The sequence below is a fragment of the Sorex fumeus genome, unplaced genomic scaffold, assembly GCF_029834395.1.
Source record: "Sorex fumeus unplaced genomic scaffold, SorFum_2.1 ptg000095l, whole genome shotgun sequence".
Lineage (NCBI taxonomy): Eukaryota > Metazoa > Chordata > Mammalia > Eulipotyphla > Soricidae > Sorex > Sorex fumeus.
Genome location: NW_026606152.1, coordinates 9,690,523 through 9,716,984, shown reverse-complemented (window position 1 = coordinate 9,716,984; position 26,462 = coordinate 9,690,523). Strand labels below are relative to the sequence as shown.

The window sequence follows — 26,462 nt, the reverse complement described above, 5'->3', positions numbered from 1 at the left end:
CCAGGACACTTGAGCAATCTGGTGGTGGTGGAGGGCCAGTTAATTTGAGTAGGGTAAGTGCGAATGTAAAGTCCGTTGTCATCATTGTTACCTCAGCTACAGTGGAAAAGAAAACAGCAAAGCATTACTGACGTTGATCTCACTGAAAGAGGAAATCTGAAAAGCATGAACAGAAAGGTTTCTGCAATTATCCACCTGCAGGACATAGAAACACTCTCAAAAGGACATATGCACACCATTTTCATTGCTACACTCAGAACATTAGCTAAGATATGGAATCAACCTAGGTGTCCAAAGACTGATGAATGGATTATGAAGATGTGATGTACACATACACACATGCACACAGACAAGATGGAATACTGTGCAGGTGCAAGGAATGATGAAATCACAGTTTCCTGCAATGTGATTGGAGCTGGAAGGTATCATGTTGATTGAAGTTAGCCAGAAGAAGAAAAACAGGATGATCTCTCTTATCTGTGGTCTATAGACTACTCGATGAGGAAAAGTAATAAAAGGGGGAGACCTAGATCACCCTTGACCCCAGTGTTTAGAGAGGAGACAGGGAAGGACAGAAATCAACGGGGGAAGAAGAGAATGAGAAGTAATGGGTGAACAGGTATCAGGGTTTCAATTATACTGCCAAGGTGGGTGAGTGGTATATATCCAAGACACAGAGCCAACAAGATTGAAAATAAGAGATAGAAACTGCAACCACTGAAACTGTGTAATGTGCCTGTTAAGTTGACAGGCGGGAATTGGATGGTGATAGGGTGGGAAGAGAATATGGGAACACTGGTGAAGGGAAGTTGACACTGGTGGTGCGATTGGTGTTGAAATATTATATGACTAAAACAGCTATCAATAACTTTATAAGTCATAGTTCTTTAATTTTTTTAAAAGAAAAAGTTCTCTGCAAAATTTGTGCCATTCTGTTTCTCAGGTTAGATTATTGTGGAAGTACTTCGAGATAAGAAAAAGCAATTTAGGTAATATAATCACTGTTCAAGAACAATTAAAAAATAATATCTCAGCTGAGGCTGGAGTGATAGTTCAGCCTGGAGGTTGTTTGCCTTGCACATGGCAACCTGGGTTCCATCCCTATCATCCCATTTGGTCCCCTGAGCACCACAAGGAGTAATTCCTGAGTGCAGAGCCAGGAGTAACTACTGAGCATCGCCGGAATGTGACCCAAATAGTCCTCCCTCACCCCCACCCCCAGAAAAAGCTTAGTTAAAAAACAAAAATGTACAAGTACAAGAAGTTGAGCAATCTTCAAGCCTAAAGAAACACATTATAACCAAACTTCCTTTTTTTTTCTTTTTGGGTCACTCCTGGTGATGCACAGAGGTTACTCCTGAATTACTCCAGGCGGTGCTCAGAGGACCATGTAGGATGCTGGGAATTGAACACGGGTTGGCCACGTGCAAGGCAAACACCCTACCCACTGTGTTATTGCTCCAGTCCCATAACCAAACTTCTTAATAAGGGAACTTCTTAATAAGGGAACTTCTTAAGGGAACTGTGACAGCTCAAACACAGATGAGTGAAAAAGAAGCTGACACAGTGGAATACTGCTAGAATTCTAATGAAACATGTGAACACGCTGGACTACTGCTCTGTCATTAGAAAAGCTGGCATCTTGACCATTGCTGCATGGATGGAACTGGGGGGAGTGTTGCTAAGTGAGATAAGCCAGAAGGAGAAAAACTAGCACTGGATGATCTCATTCATGTTTGTAAATAAAGTTATAAACAGGGAAGCAACACTGAGTTAAATAAATCCTTAAACTCCAACCACAAAACTGAAGTTACCAAGGGGACTGTGGGAGAGGTCAAAAAAGGTCCTACAGACTGAAGTATTGGGAGGGACACTGGGATTTGGTGATGAGTGTGGTGCATCGTTCTGCCTCAAAAGCATATAAATATGTACATCCTTAAAATTCAGTGTTAGGGGCTGGAGCGATAACAGCGGGTAAGGTGTTTGCCTTGCATATGGCCGACCCGGGTTTGATTCCCAGAATCCCATATGGTCCCCTGAGCACCACTAGGAGTAATTCCTGAGTGCAAAGCCAGCAGTAACCCCTGAACATCGCTGGGTGTGACCCAAAAAGAAAAAAAAATCAATGTTCCTTCATTAAAGGTAAAAGGTAAAGGCCCTCCCGTTGATCGTCGATTTGCTCGAGCGGGCCCAGTAACGTCTCCATTGGAGACTTTGTTGTTACTGTGTCTGGCATATCGAATACTCTGGGTAGCTTGCCGGGCTCTCCGAGAGGGGCGGAGGAATCGAACTCGGGTCGGCCATGTTGGCCGCTTGTAAGGCGAACGCCCTACCCGCTGTGCTATTCATTAAAAATGAAATCTGAGAAAATGCACCCTTCCTTTGGTGGGGGTAAGTGCTAACAGCAATTTTTTTTCACCAGAAATTCTAGCGGCCAGAAGGAATTGGCATATTTTCAAATGCTAGATGAAAAGAATTGATCACTCAGAATTCTACATCCAGTAAATATTGACTATCTCAAAACTGATAGTTGGCCATTTTAGATTTAGATAGCACATTCTCACGATTATTAACATTCAAAACCAAAACTGGATTAAGGCAATAATAAGGTTTCATGTCCAACCCCAGTTCTATTCCCAGTACTGCACATGGTCCCCGAGGCCCCACCAGAAGTGATCCTTGAGCATATCTGGGTGCTGCTCTGTCCCCCAAAAGATGAATTATATTTGGATCCTCCAGAAATGGAATTTCCCTCTCCAATTTGAGAGGTTTTGTAGATTGTCCAGTAATTGCTTCTCAAAAACCTTACTTGTTGTTGGTTTGAAGGGGAGTATTTCCCTGGTATTTTCTCCTTAAAATTATGTGCCATTGCATATAATTTGTAATAAATAGAGGGGCAGTTAAAAAAATAATGATCTGTTCCATGTTCTGCTGTTCCCATTGCAGACCAGTTATGTCCCCAATCTCCAAATAGAAAGTGTAATGGCACTAAAGATCAAAACAAGTCATTACAAGTGTTAGGAGTACCAAAAGAATATAAGGTGCTGTGGGGATACAGACTAGGGAGAGTTGACATTTCAGTATGTCTTCTCTATTATTCTACTTGTTCCAATTTTATTAATTTCCCTCAGAAACATGAAATATTTTGGTGGTGTTCATCTTCATGTTTTGTATGTATTTCTCATTCATAGGAATTTTACCTTTTTGGGTCCCTTTGTGGCTAAAAATTTTCTGTGATTATGATTACAGGCTGGAGAGAGCACAGTGGGTAGGGTGTTTGCCTTGCACTTGGCCAACCTGGTCGACCCGAGTTCGATTCCTCAGCCCCTCTCGGAGAGCCCGGCAAGCTACCGAGAGTATCTCGCCTGCATGGCAAAGCCTGGCAAGCTACCTGTGACATATTCGATATGCCAAACACAGTAACAAGTCTCACAATGGAGACATCGTTACTGGGCCCGTTCGAGCAAATCGATGAACAGTGCTATGATTTTGACATAGTGATTGCATATAGATAGATAGATAGATAGATAGATAGATAGATAGATAGATCCCGTTACTCATCGATTTGCTCGAGCGGGTGCCAGTAACATCTCCATTCATCCCTGTTGCATGCTAGCATAGCCCAATGGCATATCTGCTCATTCTAGGAACACAAAGAGCCTCAAACCGATAGTTCAGAGTCTTGACAAAGAAGTCCGACCATCTCCTAGGTGGGCAGCCATGCGATCTTTTGACATCCCATGTAATTCAGTCGGTAATGGCTCTAGTCCAGCGGTCATCTCTAAATCTCATTAGTATCCAGCCCATCTGATTTTCGATGTCTTGGCAAACAAGACAGTGTCCCTGATTCTTGAGCGTTGACAGAGTCGGAACTCCAGATTCTTTGTCTCATTTGAGTGAAGCGTGATACTCCAAGCATAGCTCTTTCAATACTTCTTTGAGAGACCCAATAGCGTTCTCATCCTGTTTTTGTAGGACCCAGGTCTCTGAGGCATATGTTAATGCAGGAAAAACAGTGGAATCGAAGAGATGTGCTCGGAGCTGGAGGTTCTTTGTCCTCTTAGTTATTTCTTTGACGCTCTTGAAGGCATTCCAAGCCGCTCTCTTCTTCCTGCGCAACTCAGGTGCCAGGTCGTTTGTTCCTCATGTTGACTTCTCCACCTAGGTACACATAACTGTTGCATTCAGAGATGTTCATTTGATTGAGATTGAATGGAACGTCAGCAATAAGACTGTTTATCATGAACATTGTCTTTGTGAGATTCAGCTGTAATCCAACCTTTCCACACTCATGGTCAAAGTTGGTCAGCATTTGTGCCGCTTGGCTGATGTTTGGTGTTATTAGAACGATGTCACCAGCAAAGTGGAGGTGGTGTAGTTGCCGAACATCTATCTTCACTCCCATTCCTTCCCATTTCAGTCATCACATGATGTTCTCGAGGGTGGCACTGAAGAGTTTTGGTGAAATGGTATCACCCTGCCGCACCCCTCTCTTGACATCAACGATCACTTCTTTGTAGAATGGTGAGATCCTGGTAGTGAATCCGTAATAGAGCTCACGGAGGATCCTGATGTATTGGGTTTGTACGCCCTGATTGGCTAGGGCTTCGATGACCGTTTCCTTCTCAACAGACTCAAAGGCCTTCTTTAAATCAATGAACATTAGACAAAGCAGCATCTTGAACTCCCGAGAAACCTCAATGAGCTTAGTTATCGTGTGGATATGGTCAATGGTGCTGAATCCTTTTCGGAACCCGGCTTGCTCTCATGGTTGTCCTTCATCTAGTGTTCTGCCAATCCTATTCAGGATGATTCGAGTGAACCACTTGTAGATAACAGACAATAGGCAGATTGGCCGATAGTTGCCAATGTCCTGGTTATCTCCCTTCTTGTATAGTAGTACAGTCCTGCTGGTTTTCCACTGGGACGAAACCCTGTATTCAGACAGGTAGCGTGTGAAGAGCCGAGCCAGTGTATTGATGAGTACTGACAGTAGGTTCTTCAGGTGTTCAGGTCTAACCTTGTCTGGGCCAGGTGCTCTTTGTTTCGTTACCGACGAGATGGCGTGTCGGATTTCGGAAGGGAGAAGGTTGAGAACGACATATACATCCTGAAGAATTTGGTATGTGGGCAAGTGGATGTGGCTATTAAAGAGATCCGAGTAGAAATCATGAATAATCTTCTCCATTGCCCTTCTGGAAGATGTGATAGATCCATCAGGATGTTGGAGGGCAGTCATCTTGGTCTTGTAGTTGGCGAAGGACAGGCAGGCATTATGAATGCTTTTCCCGGCTTCTGCCGCATCTACCAGCACTGCTGCTCTTCTCTCTTTCAGGTCTTATATATATATATATATATATATATATATATATACACATATATATATACACACACACACGAAAGCTGATTTTGTATATCATTTTTTACACACTGCTTATTAATGATGGTTTTCTTTGACTATCCTGAAATGCTGTCATATAGTCTGCAAATACTGATAAACTTTTTCATTTTTAACACACTAATTTATTATTTTTTTGTAATTGTATGACTAGTACAGTACTTCCCAATCTTTTCATAACTTGGTAATGAAAATTATATATATTTTTGTATATGCTTGCCTGAATGGAAAATGCATTGTGAAGCCAGAAGGGTCCAACCCAGGGTCTAACTATTTCAGACTCTCATGACCAACCTAAGTGGAGAAGAAACCCTGTGCTTCTCAGAAAATGTTTTCTGTAGCTAATAGTTGTGACCTTATTTGTTATTGCTTTGAAGGGGAGTATTTCCCTGGTATTTTCTCCTTAAGTGAGACTTGTTCGGAAGTAATGGATGTTAGTTTAATAGGGAGTAACCACATACACTTTCATCAAGAGGCTGTAGCGTACATAGACATTAATAAACACTTCTTTTCGTTTGTTTGCTTTGTTTTTTGTTTGTGGAGCCACATGCAACAGTGCTCAGCTTGTTCCAGGCTCCGTACTCAAGGATGACTCCTCGTGGTGATCAGGGACATACTTGATGCCAGGGATGAAACTGGCAGTTTCCAGTTGGCTGCGTGCAAAACTCCTTACCCACCTTTACTATCTCTCCAGCCCAATAGTAATATTTTAGGAATACAGTGTTACCAACTTTTTGGCCCATAATGTGAATGTTAATCCTCTGGACTCTGTTCTATAAATCTCTGACGTTTTCTTCATTTTTCTTTATTCTTTTCCCTTTTCTTGTTGATAGTTTTGTGGGTTTTATCCTTAAGTTCACTGGCTTATTCCTCAACTTCTGTCATTCTGCGACTGAGCACATCTCTTGTGGCTTTTAATTCACCAGTTTCTGTGATTCTGATGGAAGTTTTCTCAGATTTTTCTTTTTTCTTCTTGTTGCTCAAGTCTTCTGTTGCTTTCCTGCATTCAGTGACCATCCTTTTGTCACTTTGAAATTTTTATCGGAGAGTCTGGAACTCTTGGGTGCTTGGGAACCTTCCCAGGCTCTGGTCTTTGTCCCTTAGTGCAGGTGAATTCCCCTGCTTCTTCCTTGTGTCTGGTGTGGTGTGAGTGCAGACCCTGGAGCCAGTCTAGGGTTCATGCCACCAAGATTGGTGTTGTTAGGGTCACTCTATGATGCTGCTGGGAGTAGTTACAGGAGTGTGTGTCATCTGTACTCAAGCATGGGCAGACACAGCAGTGTGGCTTTCTTGCCACTGTCCCCTAAGTTTGGGCAGAAGCACACGTAACAGAACCTTTGTCCCAGAGTCTCTGGAGAAAATTTGACTCTGGATGAATGCTCGCACTCTGTTCCTTGCAATTAGGGTGTAGGTGGGGAGTGAGAATGGGCCTCCCCCCCCCCCCCCCCCCCCAGGGACAGGCAGTTGTCTGCTGTTGCTTTTCCATCCATATGCTTCCTTGACCAGGTCTGATAGCTGGCCCCAGGCAGCCAATCTGACAAAGATCTTGCCTCCTAGTGAGTTTTGGTGAAGGGAAGCTTTCTAAGGAGCTGACGTTTCCGGACCCCATTCCTGTACCTGGCCAAGGTGTTGTCCCTCAGCTGCCTCTACCCTCCCCTGTGGGCCTCACTCCTTAACCTGCTCTGCTGCTTCCTCTCCCACTCTCAAAAGATGCTTGCAGGGTGTTTCAGTAGTTCCTCTTCAAGGCTGCATGCATGATTCTGGGTTTAATTAGGCTTTGTGTTTTTGTTTTTGTTTTGGGGCCACACCCAGTGGTGCTCTGGGTTAATTCCTAGCTTTCTGTTCAGGGATCACTCCTGGTAAGACTCTGGAGACCCTACTATGTAGCTGTTAGGAAAGATGAAGTCATGAAATTTACATATAAGTGGTACTACACGGAAAGTATCATGCTAAGCAAAATGAGTCAGAAAGAGAGGGACAGACATAGAAAGATTGCATTCATCTGGGGAACATAAAGTAACAAAATAGGAGATTAACACCCAAGAATGGCCGAGATTAGTACCAGGAATTTTACTCCATGGCTTGGAGGCCAGCCGCACATGCTAGGGGGAAAAGGCAGCTCAGATAGAGAAGGGAGAACCACATAAAGGGTGTTGGGAGGATCCTTCCAGGATGGGAGATGCATGCTGAAAGTAGACTACAGACCGAACATGATTTCCACTCAATGCTTCTTTTTCAAACCACAGCACCCAAAAGGAGAGAGAGAACAAAAGGGAGTGCCCTGCCACAGAGGCAGGGTGGGATGGGAGAGACGAGGGGTGGGAAGGATACTGGGATCAGTGGTGGTGGAAAATGGGCACTGGTGGAGGGATGGGTACTCGAACATTGTATAATTGAAACCCAAGCACAAAAATTTGTAAGTTTACAACTGTACTTCAGCGGGTAGGGCATTTGCCTTACACGCGGCCAACATGGCCGACCCGAGTTCAATTCCTCCGCCCCTCTCGGAGAGCCCGGCAAGCTACCGAGAGTATTCAATATGCCAGACACAGTAACAACAAAGTCTCCAATGGAGATGTTTCACTAATAACAATTAAAAAAAAATAAAGACTCTGGAGACCGTATGTGGGTGTCAGGGATCAGACCCCAGTCAGCCATATGCAAGGCAAGTTCCCTACCTGCTGTTCTTTCTCTCCAGCCTAATTCTGGGGATTTTTGTGTATGTGTGTTTATATATTTATTTTAGAGACCCAACATGATCTCAAAGGGCTCTCTTCTTCTCCATCTTGGTCCTGCTCAGTTCCTATCTGTTTTGTTTTAAGAGGAATTCTGGAAATCTCTATAAAAGAAATAGTATTTAAACTGGGCACTGAAGGCTATGTAAGAAGAGCACACCACAGCTGTGGGACTGTTGGATGCAATTAGAAAACTGCTGTTTGATAAATTCTTAGTCCATCAGTATGGACAAATAGCATGTGGAACCGTTTAGGTAGACAGGTGATAAATCATGTAGAACCTGTACTGTTTGCAATACAGAATCTATTGGCCTTTATCCTGAGTGCTGAAGAGCATTCATCAAACTTGCTGGTAGTGGTGACTTGTTGAACTTAGAGAAGGGAGATATATTTGGTGCTTGAATTTGAGGAAGGCCTGAAGTGAGATGATGAGACATACTGAAAAAGAGGTGACAGTGACAAATTTGGAGATTTAGGAATTAAAATCCATAGGATCTAGGGGACACGGACTGTTCAGAGAAAAGTAAATGGCAATTCCCAAGGCTTCAGGCGTGGAAGAAAAAGTACTAAGTAGAGGGACAATTTCCTCCACTTTTTATCCAAAGATCACTGATCACTGTCCTCCCGTTGTTCATCGATTTTCTTGAGCGGACCCAGTAACGTCTCCATCGTGAGACTTTGTTGTTACTGTGTCTGGTATATCGAATACGTCACGGGGAGCTTTCCAGGCTCTGCGGTGTGGGCGAGATACTCTCGGTAGCTTGCCGAGCTCTCCGAGAGGGGCAGAGGAATCGAACTCGGGTCGGCCATGTTGGCTGCGTACAAGGCAAACGCCCTACCCGCTGAGAAAAATACAATTTTTTTTTTTATTAGAGATTTCACAAAAGAGATCAGTAAGTAACATCACGGATTCAGTTTAAGTGCCAGAGGAGAGTTCTGTTTACTCTGCATGCAACATTGAGGAAAGGACAGACTGGACATCTATGATCATATTCTTAAACTTAATATTAACAAAGGTCTGGAAAAAACTTAAATGCAATCATATTATAAAGAATTTAAATTTTGGTGTTTTCAGGGGTTTTTAAGTCTGGATTTTCATTTGCTTCTATTTTATTTTTCTGAAAATAAGTTGTTAACTTTAGATAAAATTTATGTACAAAATACTTAATGTTTATTTAATCACTGTTCTTTTTTTTTCTAGTTACTCTTTATGAAAACGGAGAATACGGTAAGGCACCTCTAATCTTTTTTTTTATATCAACGTACATATTTTTATTGAATTTAAATTAGTTTACATTTAAAAGAAAGAATCAGTGAGTTTGAAAACAGCACTTTGCTATCATTGAGAAATATGCCCTACCCCATAGCCCCACTCATTTTTTTTTTTTGGACCTCAAAGGATTTTTTGTTTTGGGGTTTTTTTTTTTAGTGAAACACCATGAGGTACAGTTGTAGATTTACAAATTTTTGTGCTTGGGTTTCGATTATACAATGATCAAATACCTATCCCTCCACCAGTGCCCATTTTCCACCACCATGGATCCCAGTATCCCTCCCACACCCATCCCACCCTGCCACTGTGGCAGGGCATTTCCTTTTGTTCTCTCTCTCCTTTTGGGTGTTGAAGGCACCTCTAATCTTAATTTATAAGATTATAAGGTATCACAGTTGCAGTTAATTTGTTTTATTTAGTGATAACTTTTCAGAAAGAAATATATCTTTAAAGTTCAATTGGGAGAAAATGTATTGAGTCTGTTTCTAGATGTTCAGTGTATTTTCATTTGAATTCAAAATTAAAGTAGTGAGTGGAGTTCATACCTGCTTTAGTCAGTTTAATCAGTGGCTGAATAAATAGCAGTACTCCTACATTATTATTTTTATTTATTCTGATGCAAAGCTATTTTAATAAATTTTGACATTCAGATTATGGCATTCTCTTTAGGCATTAAAATATGGAATTACGCACAAATGTATTAAAATAGAAAGTGAATATAGAAAAATGCCAATGTAGTATAATTCTGTTGAATTAAAAACAAAGCCCTTTTCTATAACTGCTAATTATGAACATGAATGGTGCATTTGAATTAAATTCATCCCCTTTACAGGAGTTTTCTGTAAACTTATGTATCTAAATTTAGACTCTGTAATAGTACTCTGTAGCACTGTCCTCCCGTTGTTCATCAGTTTGCTCGAGTAGGCACCAGTAACATCTCACAACAAATTGTGAGACTTATTGTTACTGTTTTTGGCATATCGAATTCACCACGGGTAGTTTGCCAGGCTCTGCCATGCAGGAGGGATACTCTCAGTAGCTTGCCTGGCTCTCCGAAAGGGACAGAGGAATCGAACCCAGATCGGCCTCATGTAAGGCAAGTGCCCTACCCACTGTGCTCTCGCTCCAGCCTAATAGTACTCTACATTAAAAAAAAAAATTAAAGTAGTTGCTGTTTTGTAAAACTTAGTGAAGATTGAGTCCCATGGGTAGTGGCAGGATTCCATGTAGAGATTTTGAGAAATTAGAATTTTCTGTGAGGTTAACCATTTTAGCGGAAGTGAAATGAAAGCAAATTTAGGAAATTGTGGTTAAAATTTTATGTTGACATAAAAGTTTTGAAATAAAAAGCGTGATTTGACAGTAAGACAGTTGTTAAAATGGAAGGAAAATATAATTTGTGGTATGTCAAAGTAAAAAGAAAATAGCTTGGATTTTTATCAAGCTGATATTGGGACTTAAATTCCGACCATATCATTTAGTAACTAAGTAACATTGTGTAAGTTAGTAAATTCCCTGAGATTTCATTTTAGCACTTGTAAACTGAATGTACATCTTTTTTTTTTTTAATGTAGGAGTACTGCTATTTATTCAGCCACTGATTTGAATTGGGCATGAACTCCACCTTACCTATTTTTTTTTCATTTTTTTAATTTTATTTGTTGAATCACCATGAGAGCAGTTACAAAGCTTTCGGGTCTAAGTCTCGGTCATAAAATGAAACACCCTTACCTTCACCGTTGCCCATTCTCCACCCCCAACAACCCCATTATACCCCTGTCTAAAACCCTCCCGCTACCTGTGGGGCAGATGATTTCCACATTACTCTCTCTCTCTACTTTGATTACATTCAAAGTAGACCCACCATTATTATTTGATATTTTACCCAACACTCAGATCTTCTGAAAAGGCAACAGTAGACAATTTGTTTTCTATTGCTGGCTATGAATAACATGATGTCGCGTGACTGCAGTAGTGGCTGCGCGATTTTGAAATTTTGAAATTTTAACACTTAAATCTGGAGGGATTTCTGACAAAACCTGCTGGGTTTCGAGATTTGCTCCCGAGTCTCTGGAACCATGTCTGTTAAGCAGCTTGATCAGGAGCCGGAAAGGCCGTTCATGGACAGCGACTTGGGGTCTCGTTGGGTGGGGGAGGAAAAGGCCAGCTCCACCCCCATACCATGAGGCCCCGCATGTCTCGTCACTGAGGGCCCAAACCTGACTGTTCAGTGGCCTCTGGAGGGTGGTGGCCACCAAGCCGCCTAGGGGGAGCAGGCGGAGGTACAATACCCTTCCGCCCTGGGGTGGCCTGGCAACAGTAACCTACTGCGGGGTCTTGATGCATTTCTGCCCAAAGCCACTGGGTTTCGAGATTTGTTTCTGAATGTCTTGGATCATGGCCGTTAAGCAGCTTGATCAGGAGCCAGAGAGGCTGTCTGTGAGCAGTGACTTGGGGTCTCGTTGGGATGGGGAAGAAAGGACCGGCTCCACCCCCATCCCGTGAGGCCCAACATGTCTCATCACTGCAGGCCCAAACCCGACTGTCCAATGGCCTCTGGAGAATGGCGGCCCCCGAGCCACCAAGGGGGAGCCGGCGGAGGGACAGCACCCTTTCCCCCCTGGGGTGGCCCAGCATGACTGTGCATCTTTTTTAAAAAAATATTTTTTATTGAATTATCTATTGAGATAGACCGTTACAAAGCTGTTCATGGTTGGATTTCAGCCATATAATCTGTCAGTACCCATCCTTCCACCAGTATACATTTCCCAGCACCAATGTCCCTAGTTTCCTTTCCACCATCCCCTAACTCCCCCCCTCCCCCCAGGGCCTACAGGCATGAAAGTATAGGAAGATCATGAAAATTAGAAAAAAAGGTTATTTTATACATATAATCCACATCAAGGTATACTCTTCTAGGAGACTTTCAGTTGGTAGAAGTGGTGATTTAAGTAGATAAAATTAAATATGATTGCTTGGAAGTCTAAGAATTTTATAATATATCTACTAGTCATGTAGATGGACTTTTTTTTAATGTAGGAGTACTGCTATTTATTCAGCTATTGATTAGGCTGATTAAATTGAGCATGAACTACACATTACTTTTTTTTATTCAGAATGTTAATTTTATTATTTTTATTATTTTTTTAATCACTGTGAGATACAGTTGCAAAACTTTCCTGTTTGAATTTGTCGTACAGTGATCAATTACCCAACCTTCCACCAGTGCACATCTTCCACCATCAAGGTCCCCGGTATCTTCCCCATCCCACCCCTCCCCCTGCCTCTATGGCAGACAATCTTCCCCATATTCTCTTTTGTATTGCTTGTTATTAATAGTGTAAGATGTTGCACGGCCGCAAGAGCAGCCACATGCTCCTGGAATTCTGAAATTTTAGATAATTAGGGTCTGGAGATATCTCTGCAGCAAGCTACTCTGTTCAGAGTTTCTTTTATGTATCTCTGGGTCATGGCTGTTAAAGAAGCATAAGTAGCAGCCGGAGGCAGTTTGTGGGCATGACTTTCAGGATCCCATGGGGGACAGGGGGATTTAGAAGGCATGGCCCATCCCCTATTCATTGAGACCTGGACACTGCCATCACTGAACCCAAGTACGTACACTTCTAGATGGAGTTAATTTCACAGGAAAGGAAAGGAAGAAAGTATGAACAACACGTTTAATACTAGCTGATGATAGAGTGATCTAAAAAGACTATCACAGTAACACAAATGATGTGGGAACTTATTTAACTATTGCACTGGCAGTAAAAAAATGGGAATGAGCTTACTTTGGTAGACCCTTTGCAGGCTAGAATCTGAGATACCTCTTACTGAATAGATGTTTAATAAACGATTTCTAAGAACCCAGGGTTCTTGCTCCACTCAAGTGTGTGGTTGCTGGTTCTGTCCTTTTGGGTCTGTTTTGAGCCAGTGTGATTGCAAAAGAAAATATTAGGATTCAGTCAACTTTTAGTTTTACTTGTTCTTATATTTGGACCAAATCTGGCAGTACTCAGGTCTTTTTCTGTGCACAGGAGTTACTTAATGGACCACATACCTTGCAGGGAATTGAACCAGATTTGACTGCAACTTCTGTCTTCCTACCATTAATTGTCAACTTTTTATTTTTATTTTTAAAACATTTTCCAAACTGAAAATGTAAGCAGAAACAACCTCATGAAAACATAGTACCTCAAACTTAAACCATGGTGTTAGAATATTAAAATTGTCCTATATATGACTGAAGTGTCTGAACAGCAGGTCAGGCCCTTGCCTTGTATGCGGTGGACCCAGATTTAATCCCCAGTACCACATAATGGTGCCTAGAGCACGCCCAGGAGTGATCTCTGAGCACAAGGCCCTTTAACACTGCTGGGATTTTTGTCCCGTGAAAAAAATCAAAAAGCAAACAAAACTACCTTATATGTTTTTGTTTCCCATTTTACTGCATACCCATGAAACTTTGTCAATCCTTAAACTTGGGAAACACTTAAGTAGGTAACATGTACACAAAAAAAACACCTAAATTTTGAGAAGAATGTAAGATGCCTAGATAATAAGCAGCAGCAATTAGTTGTTATGTACTGTTTTATCAATATAAGCACCTTACTTTAATAAAACGTTTTATTTGTAGTCTGAACACATTGTTTGGTGATAGATAAAAGAATTTGAAAGTAATGGAGAAGACTTGTGGGAGAAGTATTATTTTATCTGAACATTTAAAATGAGCAAAACTTCAGTCTGGGGATGTGGTTAAGTGTTTGAAACCCTGGACTTGATCCCTGATACTGAAGAAAAAAAATAGAATTTTAAACTGTATTTGGAGTGGAAGAGTTGTCTTCTCCTGGCAGTGCTCAGTGGACCATGTGGTGCACATGTGTCAGCTCTGAGTTGTCTCCTGGCCATGGATTTTCGAACATTTATGCGAATCTGTACTTGGTTTTCTTTAGTGGATCAATGGTTCTGCATTCCAGACTTAAAAGGAGTTTAAACACTTGGTACATTTTGCTTCTTTTGGAAACCAGCCCTGCCTCTCAATGGCAGAAGTAAAGAACACAGTTAAAATTAGGTTAATATCAGTGAGTTAAATATTTAGAGGTAAAGATAATTGGAGTTACACAAATCCACTTAGGAGGCAGTTAAATATTTAACAACTTAATACAATAAAATCTCATCTCAGACTGCAATCTTTACTTTCTTTTTTTTGTCCCCCTTTGGGTTGGTTTTGTTTTTTGTGCTGTACCTGGTGGTGATTGGGAGTTATTGCCTCAGGTGCTCAGGGAACTGTGGTGCCAGGGATCCATTCTGGACTTGCGAACACCTCGTGTGCACTCCATCCTGAGTTCTGTCCCTCACCTTTGCTTTCATGTTAGGTAACAGTGGTTTACAAAAGTGTATATATTTCAGGGGTACGGTGTTCTCATCACATGCATGCCCTAAGTATCTCTACCCCTTTTGCCACAGTCCTAGTAAGTCTACCTGATAACCCTTAAACACAGGAACAGGGCTAGAGAGATAGTACAACAGGGAGGGTGCTTGCATTGCACGTGGCTGACCCGGGTTCAATTCCAGGCATCCCATATGTTCTCCGAGCCCGACTAGGAGTGATCCCTGAGCACAGAGCCAGGAATAAGCCCCGACAGAACTTGGTGTGGGCCAACCCTTCCCCCTCCAAATATGCAGAAACAAAATGTTTCTTAATGTGTGTATGCAGATCTGTGTGTGTGTGTGTGTGTGTGTGTGTGTGTGTGTGTGTGTGTGTATTTGCAGAGGTAGGTGTTTGGGCCACACCTAGTAGTTCTGGGGATCTACTCCACGATCTCTGCTCCAGGCTTGCTCTCAGTGAGTTCATGTGGTGCAGGGAACTGTGCTTTATGCAAGGCAAGCATCTTATCCACCTGACTATCTTTCCAGCCCTTTTACAAGGTATAATGTTGGTTTATAAGAATGTAAATGCATATGTTCTTGGGGTACAATTCAGAATATTTCTTCATATGTAATGTCACACTATGAAAGAGATGTTTTCAGTAGATTTCAATTAATTTAAAAATTGTCTTAAGCTTCCTGGCCCTAAGTAACTGTGTTTTAATGTAGTGCTTTTGTTTTACCTGGATTTATTAAACTGCCATTTGTTTCTATTCACCAGGAAAGGCCGTTGTTTACCTCGTGGCTTTCCATCTGTTCTTTGTTATGTTTGTATGGTCCTATTGGACGACAATTTTCACGGCTCCCGCTTCCCCCTCCAAAGAGGTAAATGGAACATTAGTAAATTACCAACTGTAACTAATTAAGAAATTATTTTCTCAGTTACCTTTGTTAGAACCTTTATTGCATAATGCTTTTGTTCTGATTTCATTCATGAAATTGCTTGATTAGTCAGCACTGGAAGTGGAAGTTCCCGCCTATTCTCAGACGCAGCTCAGGGCAACACGTTGGAACTGCTTGAAAATAGTACAAATTTACAGACTTTCGTTTTTTTTATTGACTTATCACTAGTTTACAAGATGATGGAATTTGGGGGCTTAGCTTTACACCTTAAGCTCTGTATCGACCCCTCCCACATCCCTCAGGTGGGACCTACCTACTCCCCCCCACCCCAGACCCTCTTCTTGCCCTCTGTGAACCACCAGTTTTCGTTGACTCTAGGGATCAACACCTCAAAAGATGTTTTTTCCAGTTTATTTTTAAAATTATTTTGTAGTTAATTCATATTTCACATATGAGTAAAACCATTTGGTAGGTTTTTTTTTACTTCATTACTTAATTTTAGTTGTAATAATTTTCTGCATGCTTTAAAACATTTCTGGATTTTCTTAAAACACATTGTAGTGAAAAATTCTTAAAACACAAAATTGAGTGAGTAAAAAAGTTTATTTTTAGAACCCTTCTTAACATTTATGTTTTCTCAGCTCTGAAAAAAATATGCTGCAATTAAACAAAGTCTTTGAGTTATACAAACAAAATGTCTAGGCTGTTGGCTTGTTACATTTTCATATATAGTACTTATAATTGGAAGGTCCACCTGGAAATTATATGGAGTAAGTTTTAAGTTTTATACAATAGATCTCATATCCTCTTGAATTCATTACCTAAAATTTGGCAGAGTTAGTTGTCATGAATGTATTCTATAACGTGAACTCACCTGAGTTGATTCTATACCCTCACACATAGCTTAGTGCCTCTGAGTCACAATCTTCCCTCTGAAGGTGGTGCTAACAACAGTGCCTGTCTCTGTAACATGTGAGGATTAAGTGAGATTCGTTTATATAAAGCCTATACATTGTTCATGTAAAATTCATCAAAAGCTGTTAAAGTTAGATCATTGCTTAAAAATATAAACTACTTTTAACTTTTTAATAAACATATGCCCAAAAGTATACATATCATAAATGTATACTTGACAGATTTTTAAAGGCAGAATATACTTGAGTAAAAGCACAACCAGCTTGTTCCATAAATGAAGCATTCCCAGCATTCTGATTTTTCTGTTTGTTTGTTTGTTTTTTGGCTTTTTGGATCACAGCCAGCGATGCTCAGGGGTTACTCCTGGCTCTGCACTCAGGAATCACTCCTGGTGGTGCTCAGGGGACCATATGGGATACCAGGGATTGAACCTGGGTTGACTGAGTGCAAGGCAAATGCCCTCCCTGCTATGCTATTGCTCCAGCCCCTCCCAGCATTCTGCAAGCCTTCTCATGTTCCCTTCTAGTTGCCCACTACTGAATAAACTCTCCTGCCTTCTGAAACCATTGATCGGTTTCATGTTCACATAAGTGGAGTCATACAGTATGTATGCTTGTGTATCTAACTTCTTTTATTATCATATTTGTGAGATTCATCCCTATTGGTTTCATGTAGTTGTAGATTATTCATTCTCATTATTTTTAATATTTGATGGTGTTATAGAACAAAATTCATTTACCTGGTCTGCTGATGGTAATTGTGAGCATTTGGGTAAATTCTGGTTTAAGGCTGTTACAAACAGGATGCTATGTTACAAACATTCATATATGTACATACATACATATACCTGGGCACATTTTGGGGTAAATGTCTAAGAGAATTGCTGGATCATATGTTGTGTATACATTCAGCAGTAGTTGATAATGTTGAATAGCCTTTTAAAAATTTGGGATGCTTTTGTTTTAAGTGACAGTCTTTACATTAATCACACACTATCTTCTTAAAATATATTTTGCGTGGTTTTGGCAATTTGTCAACTCTTAAATTTATGAGGTTTTTGGTCAGGGGCACATCCAGCAGTGTTCAGGGGTTACTCTTGGCTTTGAACTCAGGAATCACTCCTAGCAGGGCTAAGTGGAACCTATGGGATGTCAGGAATCGAACCCGGATCAGCCACAGGCAAGGCAAGCACCCTACCCACTGTACTGTCTCATTCCTCAAATTTATGTTGCAAAGTTAGAGATTATTTCTTAATCTTTAAATTGAAAAGAACTCTAATTTAGTTAATTACATGTAGTGGTAACAATTGAGAACATAGTGTATATAAAAGTAAATGTTCTCATTTTAGAAAATGAAAAAAATAATAGTGTTTTTTTTTAAGGGCTTTGAGGGATTGTTTTTTGATTTTGTTTGGGGATCAGACCCGCCAGTGCTTAGGGCTCTCGCCTCGCTCTGCGCTCAGGAATTACTTCTGGTGATGCTCAGTGGACCATAAGGGATGCTGGCATCAAACCCGGGTTGGCCACATGCAAGGCAAATGCCCTACCCACTGTGCTATTTCTCTGGTCCCATTTGATACTATTTTTAAGGAGTGTAATGCAGAAATCATGCTCTAGTATCAAATCATCTCGTCTCTACTCATCCCTATCTCATGCCCAGCTGTGTGAGACTTTCTTTAGCTATCTGCACCTCAGCTCTTTTCTCTGTAAAATGAGGATGGTAGTAGTATGTTCCTAAGGACTGAATAAATCAATGACATTAATGTTTATATGTAAAGTGCTTAGAAGAATGTTAGCCCATAATTGTCACCCTTTTTAGCATTCATATCAAATCTTAATAGGCCTTTACCCCCACTCTACCTTTCTTGTTTCATTTTATCCATAATTTAAGCTGACTCCTCAAGTCTCTCCAGAGTCTGCTATGTCATGCTCTACTGCCACTGTCTTCACACGCAGTATCATGACTCCCTGTTTACTGCACTATTTCACTGAAAATTTGCCATTCTTCGCATGCAGGATCATTTCTGTCATGTCCTCCACAATATTCCTCCCCCACTACTTGTGGGTACATGTTCAGTAAACTATCGAATGAAGTGATTATTAAATCTTTAAGGACCAGTCAAAACTACTTGCAGTGCTAGTCAGAAGGAGGATATAATGTTCTACTTCTAACTAAGCTGTGAGGTAGTCTGGTGACTGTAAGTTAGTTCCTCATAAATAATTAGAATACAATGTGATCTGCAGATGTCTATGATTAAGGAAGTTATAAAAGTTAAGAAGTTAGAGTAACACTTAGACACTTATAGGTCTTTTAAAAGTTCTTTTAGTCAGCAAGTACTTATTAAGCACCTACTGTCTACTCTTTCTTGAACTATGCAGTGTAGCACTGTCTGTAGCACTCCTGTTGTTCATCAATTTGCTCGAGCGGGCAACAGTAACGTCTCCATTGTGAGACTTGTTGTAACTGTGTTTGGCATATCAAATACACCATGGGGAGCTTGCTAGGCGGGATACTCTGATAGTTTTCCAGGCTCTCCGAGAGGGATGGAGGAATCGAACCCAGGTGACCATGTGCAAGGCAAGCGCCCTACCCACTGTGCTATTGCTCCAGCCCTCAAACTATGCAAGACTGAAAACAAAGCAAGACAACATGGTTCGTGCATTTGAAAAGGAAAGATGAAGAACAAGAGAACATTAAAATTTAATAATAAATCCTGCCTGCACGGCAGTCTGGCAAACTCCCCGTGGTGTATTCAGTATGCCAAAAACCAGTAACAATGATGGGTCTCATTCCCCTGACCCTGAAAGTGCCTCGAATGTGGCACTTTCTAAAATCTCAGGGCTACTGCCATAGAGGCGGGGGGCGGGGGGAGGGATACTGGGATCCGTGGTGGTGGAAAATGGGCACTGGTGGAGGGATGGGTATTTGATCATTGTATAATTGAAACCCAAGCACAAAAATCTGTAAGTCTACGACTGTACCTCATGGTGTTTCACTAATAAAAATTAAAAAAAAAAAATCTCAGTGCTAGGACAAAGGAAACGTTACTGGTGCCTGCTCGAGGAAATCGATGAACAGAATGACAGTGATACAGTGATATTATTATAAGTTACAATTAAAATTATAATTATAAATTGTGATAAAATTAGATTTTTTTTTTTTTTTTGCTTTTTGGGTCACACCCAGCAATGCACAAGGGTTACTCCTGGCTCTGCACTCTGCACTCAGGAATTACTCCTGGCGGTGCTCAGGGGACCATATGGGATGCTGGGAATCGAACCCGGGTTGGCCACGTGCAAGGCAAATGCCCTACCGGTTGTGCTATCGCTCCAGCCCCCAAAATTAGATAATTTTAGAACAGCACAATTTGATGGAACTAACAGTAAAAACTACTAGGGAAGCTAAAGGTATGGTCAATGAAATCTATAAGAATTTGGCATTTAAGCTAAGTTTTTTACAAGTATCTCACTAAAAATATATATATATATATACATTTTATATATATACATATTTTTTAATGGGAAAAACTATTATATCCCATTGCCTGTTATTCAAACTAGTATGTCACTGTCACTGTCCTCCCGTTGTTCATCGATTTGCTCGAGCGGGGCCAGTAACATCTCCATTGGAGACTTTGTTGTTACTGTGTTTGGCATATCGAATACGTCATGGAGAGCTTGCCAGGCTCTGCCATGCGGGCAAGATACTCTCGGTAGATCGCCGAGCTTTCCGAGAGGGGCTGAGGAATCGAACTCGGGTCGGCCATGTTGGCTGCATGCAAGGCAAACGCCCTACCGCTGTGCTATCGCTCCAGCCCAACTAGTATGTAACAGACATAATTTTTTGATACTTAAATGAATGGTGAGGAACAGGTAGGAACAGGTAGACCTCTTCCATTATTATCACCTGTTTTAAAAAAGAAAATACAGTGCTATCACATCTCACAAACTTGTGCAGTTGTCGGTAAGCTTGGTACATGAGACCCCTCATCTTATTAACTCCACCTCCATAGCCTCTTTCTGGAACTCTGTACTCAACTCACTTATTTCCCTAAATATCCCAGAACGACCACCAACTGGGAGCTCTTTGGCTCTGTTGCAGCAACATGGGAAGATGCCGTCATTGACAACATTGATGAGGAATACGATAGAATGATTCAGCACCTCCATGATTGTGCAAGGAATGCCAAGAGAGAGATAACCACAAAAAAACTGCCTTTCTTCGAACACTCTTGAACTTATTCGCCAACGTGGCTTGGCACATGTCTCAGGCAATGGCAAGCGAACGTCTGAGCTGGCAAAACAATACAGAGAAGCCATCAAGGATGACCTCAAAAACAGGAGAGCAGCAGTACTGGTAGATGCGGCAGAAGCCGGGAAAAGCATTCATAATGCCCGCCTGTCTTTCACCAACTACAAGACCAAGATGACTGCCCTCCGACATCCTGATGGATCTATCACATCTTCCAGAAGGGCAATGGAGAAGATTATTCATGACTTCTACTCAGATCTCTTTAATAGCCACGTCCACTTGCCCACATACCACATACCACATGATGGATATGTCGTTCCCAATGTTCTCCCTTCCGAAATCCAACATGCCATCTCGTCGGTAAAGAAACAAAGAGCACCTGGCCCAGACAAGATCAGACCTGAAAACCTGAAGAACTTACCATCAGTACTCATCAATACACTGTCTTGGCTCTTCACACACTACCTGTCTGAATGCAAGGTTCCATCCCAATGGAAAACCAGCAAGACTGTACTACTATACAAGAAGGGAGACATCCATGACATTGGCAACTATCGTCCAATCTGCCTATTGCCTGTCATCTACAAACTGTTCACTTGAGTTATCCTGAATAGGATTAGCAGAACACTAGATGAAGGACAAGCATGTGAACAAGCCGGGTTCCGAAAAGGATTCAGTACTGTCGACCATATCCACACGATAACTAAGCTTGTTGAGGTTTCTCAGGAGTTCAAGATGCCGCTCTGTCTAACGTTCATTGATTTAAAGAAGGCCTTTGATTCTGTTGAGACGAAAGCGGTCATAGAAGCCCTAGCCAATCAGGGCGTACAAACTCAATACATCAGGATCCTCCATGAGCTGTATTGTGGATTCACTACCAGGATCTCACCATTCTACAAAGAAGTAATCATCCATGTCAAGAGAGGGATTCGGCAGGGTGATACCATTTCACCAAAACTCTTCAGTGCCACCCTCGAGAACATCATGCGATGACTGGAATGGGAAGAAGTGGGAGTGAAGATAGATGGTCGGCAACTATACCACCTTTGCTTTGCTGATGACGTCGTTCTAATCACACTAAACATCAGCCAAGCAGCACACATGCTGACCAACTTCGACCATGAGTGTGGAAAGATCGGACTACAGCTGAATCTTATGAAGACAATGTTTATGAGAAACAGCCTCGTTCCTGACACTCCATTTGCTCTCAACAGAACCACCATCTCCGAATGCAACAGTTATATATACCTCGGTCGAGAAATCAACATGATGAATGACCTGGCACCTGAGTTACGCAGGAGGAAGAGAGCGGCTTGGAATGCCTTCAAGAGTGTTGAAGAAATAACTAAGAGGACAAAGAACCTCCAGCTACGAGCACATCTCTTCGATTTCACTGTTCTTCCTGCATTAACATATGCCTCAGAGACCTGGGCTCTACAAAAACAGGATGAGAATGCTATTCGGGTCTCCCAAAGAGGAATCGAAAGAGCTATGCTTGGAATATCACGCTTTACTCAAATGAGAGATAGAATCCGGAGTTCTGATCTCCGTCAATGCTCAAGAATCAGGGACGCTGTCTCATTTGCCAAGGCATCAAAAATCAGATGGGCTGGACACATAATGAGGTTTACAGACAACCGCTGGACTAGAGCCATTACTGACTGGATTCCACAGGACATCAAAAGATCGCGTGGACGTCCACCTACAAGATGGTCAGACTTGTCAAGACCCTGAATGATTGGTTTGAGGCTCTGCATGTTTCTAGAACAAACAGATGCCATTGGGCTACGCTAGCACACAACAGGGATGAATGGAGATGTTACTAGCACCCGCTAGAGTAAATCGATGAATAACGGGGGATCAAGTGATCAAGTGATTCCAGACTACGTTTATATATTTGTACTTTTCATATGCCTTTCTTCACCAAGATTCTCTTTTCCTCTTTATCTTCCGGGGGAAGATTCCTTTTATTTTTTCACACTCCATGCTAGATACTATTTCTTTCAAGAAATTTTCATTGAGGAACAGGGTTGAATACACTGACATTTCTCCTCAATCATATGCTCATCTAATCTTTGATAAAGGTGCAAGTAATGTGAAGTGGAGTAAGGAAAGCCTCTTTAATAAATTGTGTTGGCATCACTGGACGGCTACATGCAAAAAAATAGGCTCAGAACTCTGCCTAACACCATGTACAAAAGTAAGATCAAAATGGATTAAAGACCTCAACATCAGACCAGAAACCATAAGGTACATTGAAGATAAAGTTGGCAAAACCCTCCATGACATTGAAGCTAATGGTATCTTCAAAGATGCCACGCCACTGACCGAGCAAGTGAAAACAGAGATAGATAAATGGGACTATCTTAAACTAAGAAGCTTCTGCACCTCCAAAGAAACAGTGACCAAAATACAAAGACAGTCTACAGAATGGGAAAGGATATTCACCGAATACACATCTGACAAGGGGTTGATATCCAGGATATACAAAATACTGGTTAAACTCCACAAGAAGAAAACATCCAACCCCATCCAAAAATGGGGCAATGAAATGAACAGAAACTTTCTCAAAGAAGAAATCCGAATGGCAAAAAAGCACATGAGAAAATGCTCTACATCATTAATCATCAGGGAGATGCAGATCAAAACCACAATGAGATACCATCTCACACCTCAGAGACTGGCCCACATTCAAAAGAACAAAAGCAACCGATGCTGGCGCGGATGTGGCGAGAAAGGGACACTCCTTCACTGTTGGTGGGAATGTCCACTGGTTCAGCCCTTCTGGAAAACAGTATGGACGATTCTCAAAAAATTAGAAATTGAGCTCCCATTTGACCCAGCAATACCACTCCTGGGAATATATCCCAGAGAGGCAAAAATGTATAGTCGAAGTGACATCTGCACTTGTTTGTTCATTGCAGCCCTCTTTACAATAGCCAGAAACTGGAAGAAACCTGAATGCCCAAGAACAGATGACTGGTTAAAGAAACTTTGGTACATCTACACAATGGAGTACTATGTAGCTCTTAGAAAAGATGAAGTCATGAAATTTACATACAAGTGGTACAATATGGAAAGTATCATGCTAAGCGAAATGAGTCAGAAAGAGAGGGATAGACATAGAAAGATTGCATTCATCTGGGGGATATAAAGTAACAAAGTATGAGATTAATACCCAAGAATAGCTGAGATCAGCACCAGGAGGATTACTCCATAACTTAGAGGCCAGCCGGGTATCCTAGAGGAAAGGGCTATTTAGATAGAGAAGGGAGCACCAAATAAAGGATGTTTGGAGGATCCTCCCAGGAGGGGAGATGCATGTCGAAAGTAGACTATGGACTGAACATGTTTGCCACTCAATGCCTCTTTTGCAGACCACAACACCCAAAAGGAGAGAGAGAACACAGGGGATTGCCCTGCCACAGAGACGGGGGGATGGGGGGATGGGGGTGGGAGGGATATTATCCATGGTGGTGGAAAATGGGCACTGGTGGAGGGATGGGTATCTGATCATTGTATAATTGAAACCAAAGCACAAAAAATTGTAAATCTACAACTTTAAAAAAAATAAAATAAAATAAAGGGAAAAAAAAAAAAGAAATTTTCATTGATAGTCTGCTCCCTCCCCTGCCCCAGGGAGATTTAATTTTTTTAAATTTTTTATTAAAACGAACAGATACCATTGGGCTACGCTAGCACGCAACCGGGATGAATGGAGACGTTACTGGCACCCGCTCGAATAAATCGATGAATAACGGGGATTAAGTGATTAAGTGAAGTGATTAAAAAGTTTAAGCTTAAAATTATTATATATGCTATAACATTTGTACCCTCTAGTATAAAAAGGACTGCAGTCTCGGCTTGCTCTTCGAGCTTGTGTTCTCCCTAGAATGCATAACTCACTTACCTTGTCTCTGTATCTTTGTTTTTTTGCACCGTGGATGAGCCAGTGTTCTCTCTTGAACATGTATTTCTTCTCTTTCTTTCCCTTCATATCTAAGTAAGCGTGGCTCAATAAAATCTATATTACTTCACTTTAAAAAAAAAAAGGAAAAGGAATACCAATCTAGTACTTTCTAAGACAAGGGCTATATTTTTGTTCTTGAATCTCTGGCACCTGGAGCAGTGCCAAAATCTTTAATTTGGGAGGTGTTGGGAGGCCCATGTACAGCTTTGCTTAGGTTATTCTTGGTTGGTGCTCAGGGACCATTCCTGGGGGTTCTTAGGGACCCTGTACAGATCTGGGGATCAAATCAGGGTCCAGAGCATGTAAGGCAAGAAGTCAGGTCAAGCCATATGGGGAGTCAGTGATCAAACATTGATTGGCTGCATGCAAGACAAATAACCTGCCCACTGTACTTCTCTCCAGCTCTAAGTAATCAGTAAGATAAATTTTCAGTTACAATTTTCTATACCTTTTCAAGCAAAAGCCTATAAGAAGTCACAATTAAAGAACAGTAGAGCTAAAAAATCCGAAACAAAACACATCTTTAAAAAAAAATTTCTTCTGAAATAAAGACTAAAATGTAAAGCTTCACGGTATCTGAGTAGACCTATAAAACTGAAGGTTCATGAGATGCTTAATGATACAGAAAGAACAACTAAGAGTTCTTTACCAAGAAAATGCTACTTTAGAGAAAGGCACTTTAGAAGCTGTAACCAAACCAGAGAGCTCAGAATGTTGGAAAGGGATTCTGACATGGGCTTGAAGCAAAGTGCATCTCTGTGAAAAGGAAAGCTTGCTTGTCTTGACACTTTCAGAGAATTTAGGTTATCTTTCTAGAGCTAAAACTCGGTACTGAAAAATGACTTGTTGCCCTCAGACATTTTGAGAGAGAAAGCCTGTGATTTAGTCTGTTGTCTAAAGCATGCGAAATTTTGGGCATCCTTTCCAAAATTACAGATCTCATGACTAACTTTCAAATACTAAAGTCTTACAGATAGAAAAAAACTATTCCTTTTTCGGGCTTGCTCTTCAGGGACGAGACAGGGATGCCCACTCTCTCCACTGCTGTTCAATATAGTACTGGAAGTACTTGCAATAGCGATTAGGCAGGAAAAAGATATTAAGGGCATTCAGGTAGGAAAGGAAGAAATCAAGCTCTCACTATTCGCAGATGATATGATACTCTACTTAGAGAACCCAATAACTTCCACCAAAAAACTCCTAGAAACAATAGACTCGTATAGTAAAGTTGCAGGTTATAAAATCAATACCCAAAAGTCCATGGCTTTCCTATACGCAAACAGTGAGAGAGAAGAAAGCAACATGAAAAAAACAATCCCATTCACAATTGTGCCCCAGAAAATCAAGTACCTAGGAATCAGCTTAACTAAGGAAGTAAAGGACCTGTACAAAGAAAACTACAAAACGCTACTTCAGGAAATAAAAGAGGACATGAGGAAATGGAAAGATATCCCCTGCTCATGGGTCGGGAGACTTAACATTGTCAAAATGGCAATACTACCGAAAGCATTGTATAAATTCAATGCAATCCCTATAAGGATACCCATGACATTCTTCAAAGAAATGGAGCAAACACTCTTGAAATTTATATGGAACAATAAGCCCCCACGAATAGCTAAAGCAATTCTTGGGAAAAAGAAAATGGGAGGAATC

General features: G+C 41.2%; 1 protein-coding gene across 3 annotated transcripts in view; it reads left to right on the top strand.

Moving 5' to 3' along the window:
- ZDHHC20 (zinc finger DHHC-type palmitoyltransferase 20) overlaps window positions 1-26,462 on the top strand; it is an 83,698-nt gene that overhangs the window by 25,656 nt on the left and 31,580 nt on the right. For all 3 annotated transcript variants that reach the window (XR_008795027.1, XM_056132927.1, XM_056132925.1), the window contains exons 2-3: window positions 9,335-9,361; window positions 15,552-15,655. Coding sequence is in view for 2 of the 3 variants with exons in the window: in XM_056132927.1 (XP_055988902.1) it covers window positions 9,335-9,361; window positions 15,552-15,655 (131 nt within the window). In the remaining variant the exon portion in view is untranslated. The remainder of the gene's footprint in view (window positions 1-9,334; window positions 9,362-15,551; window positions 15,656-26,462) is intronic.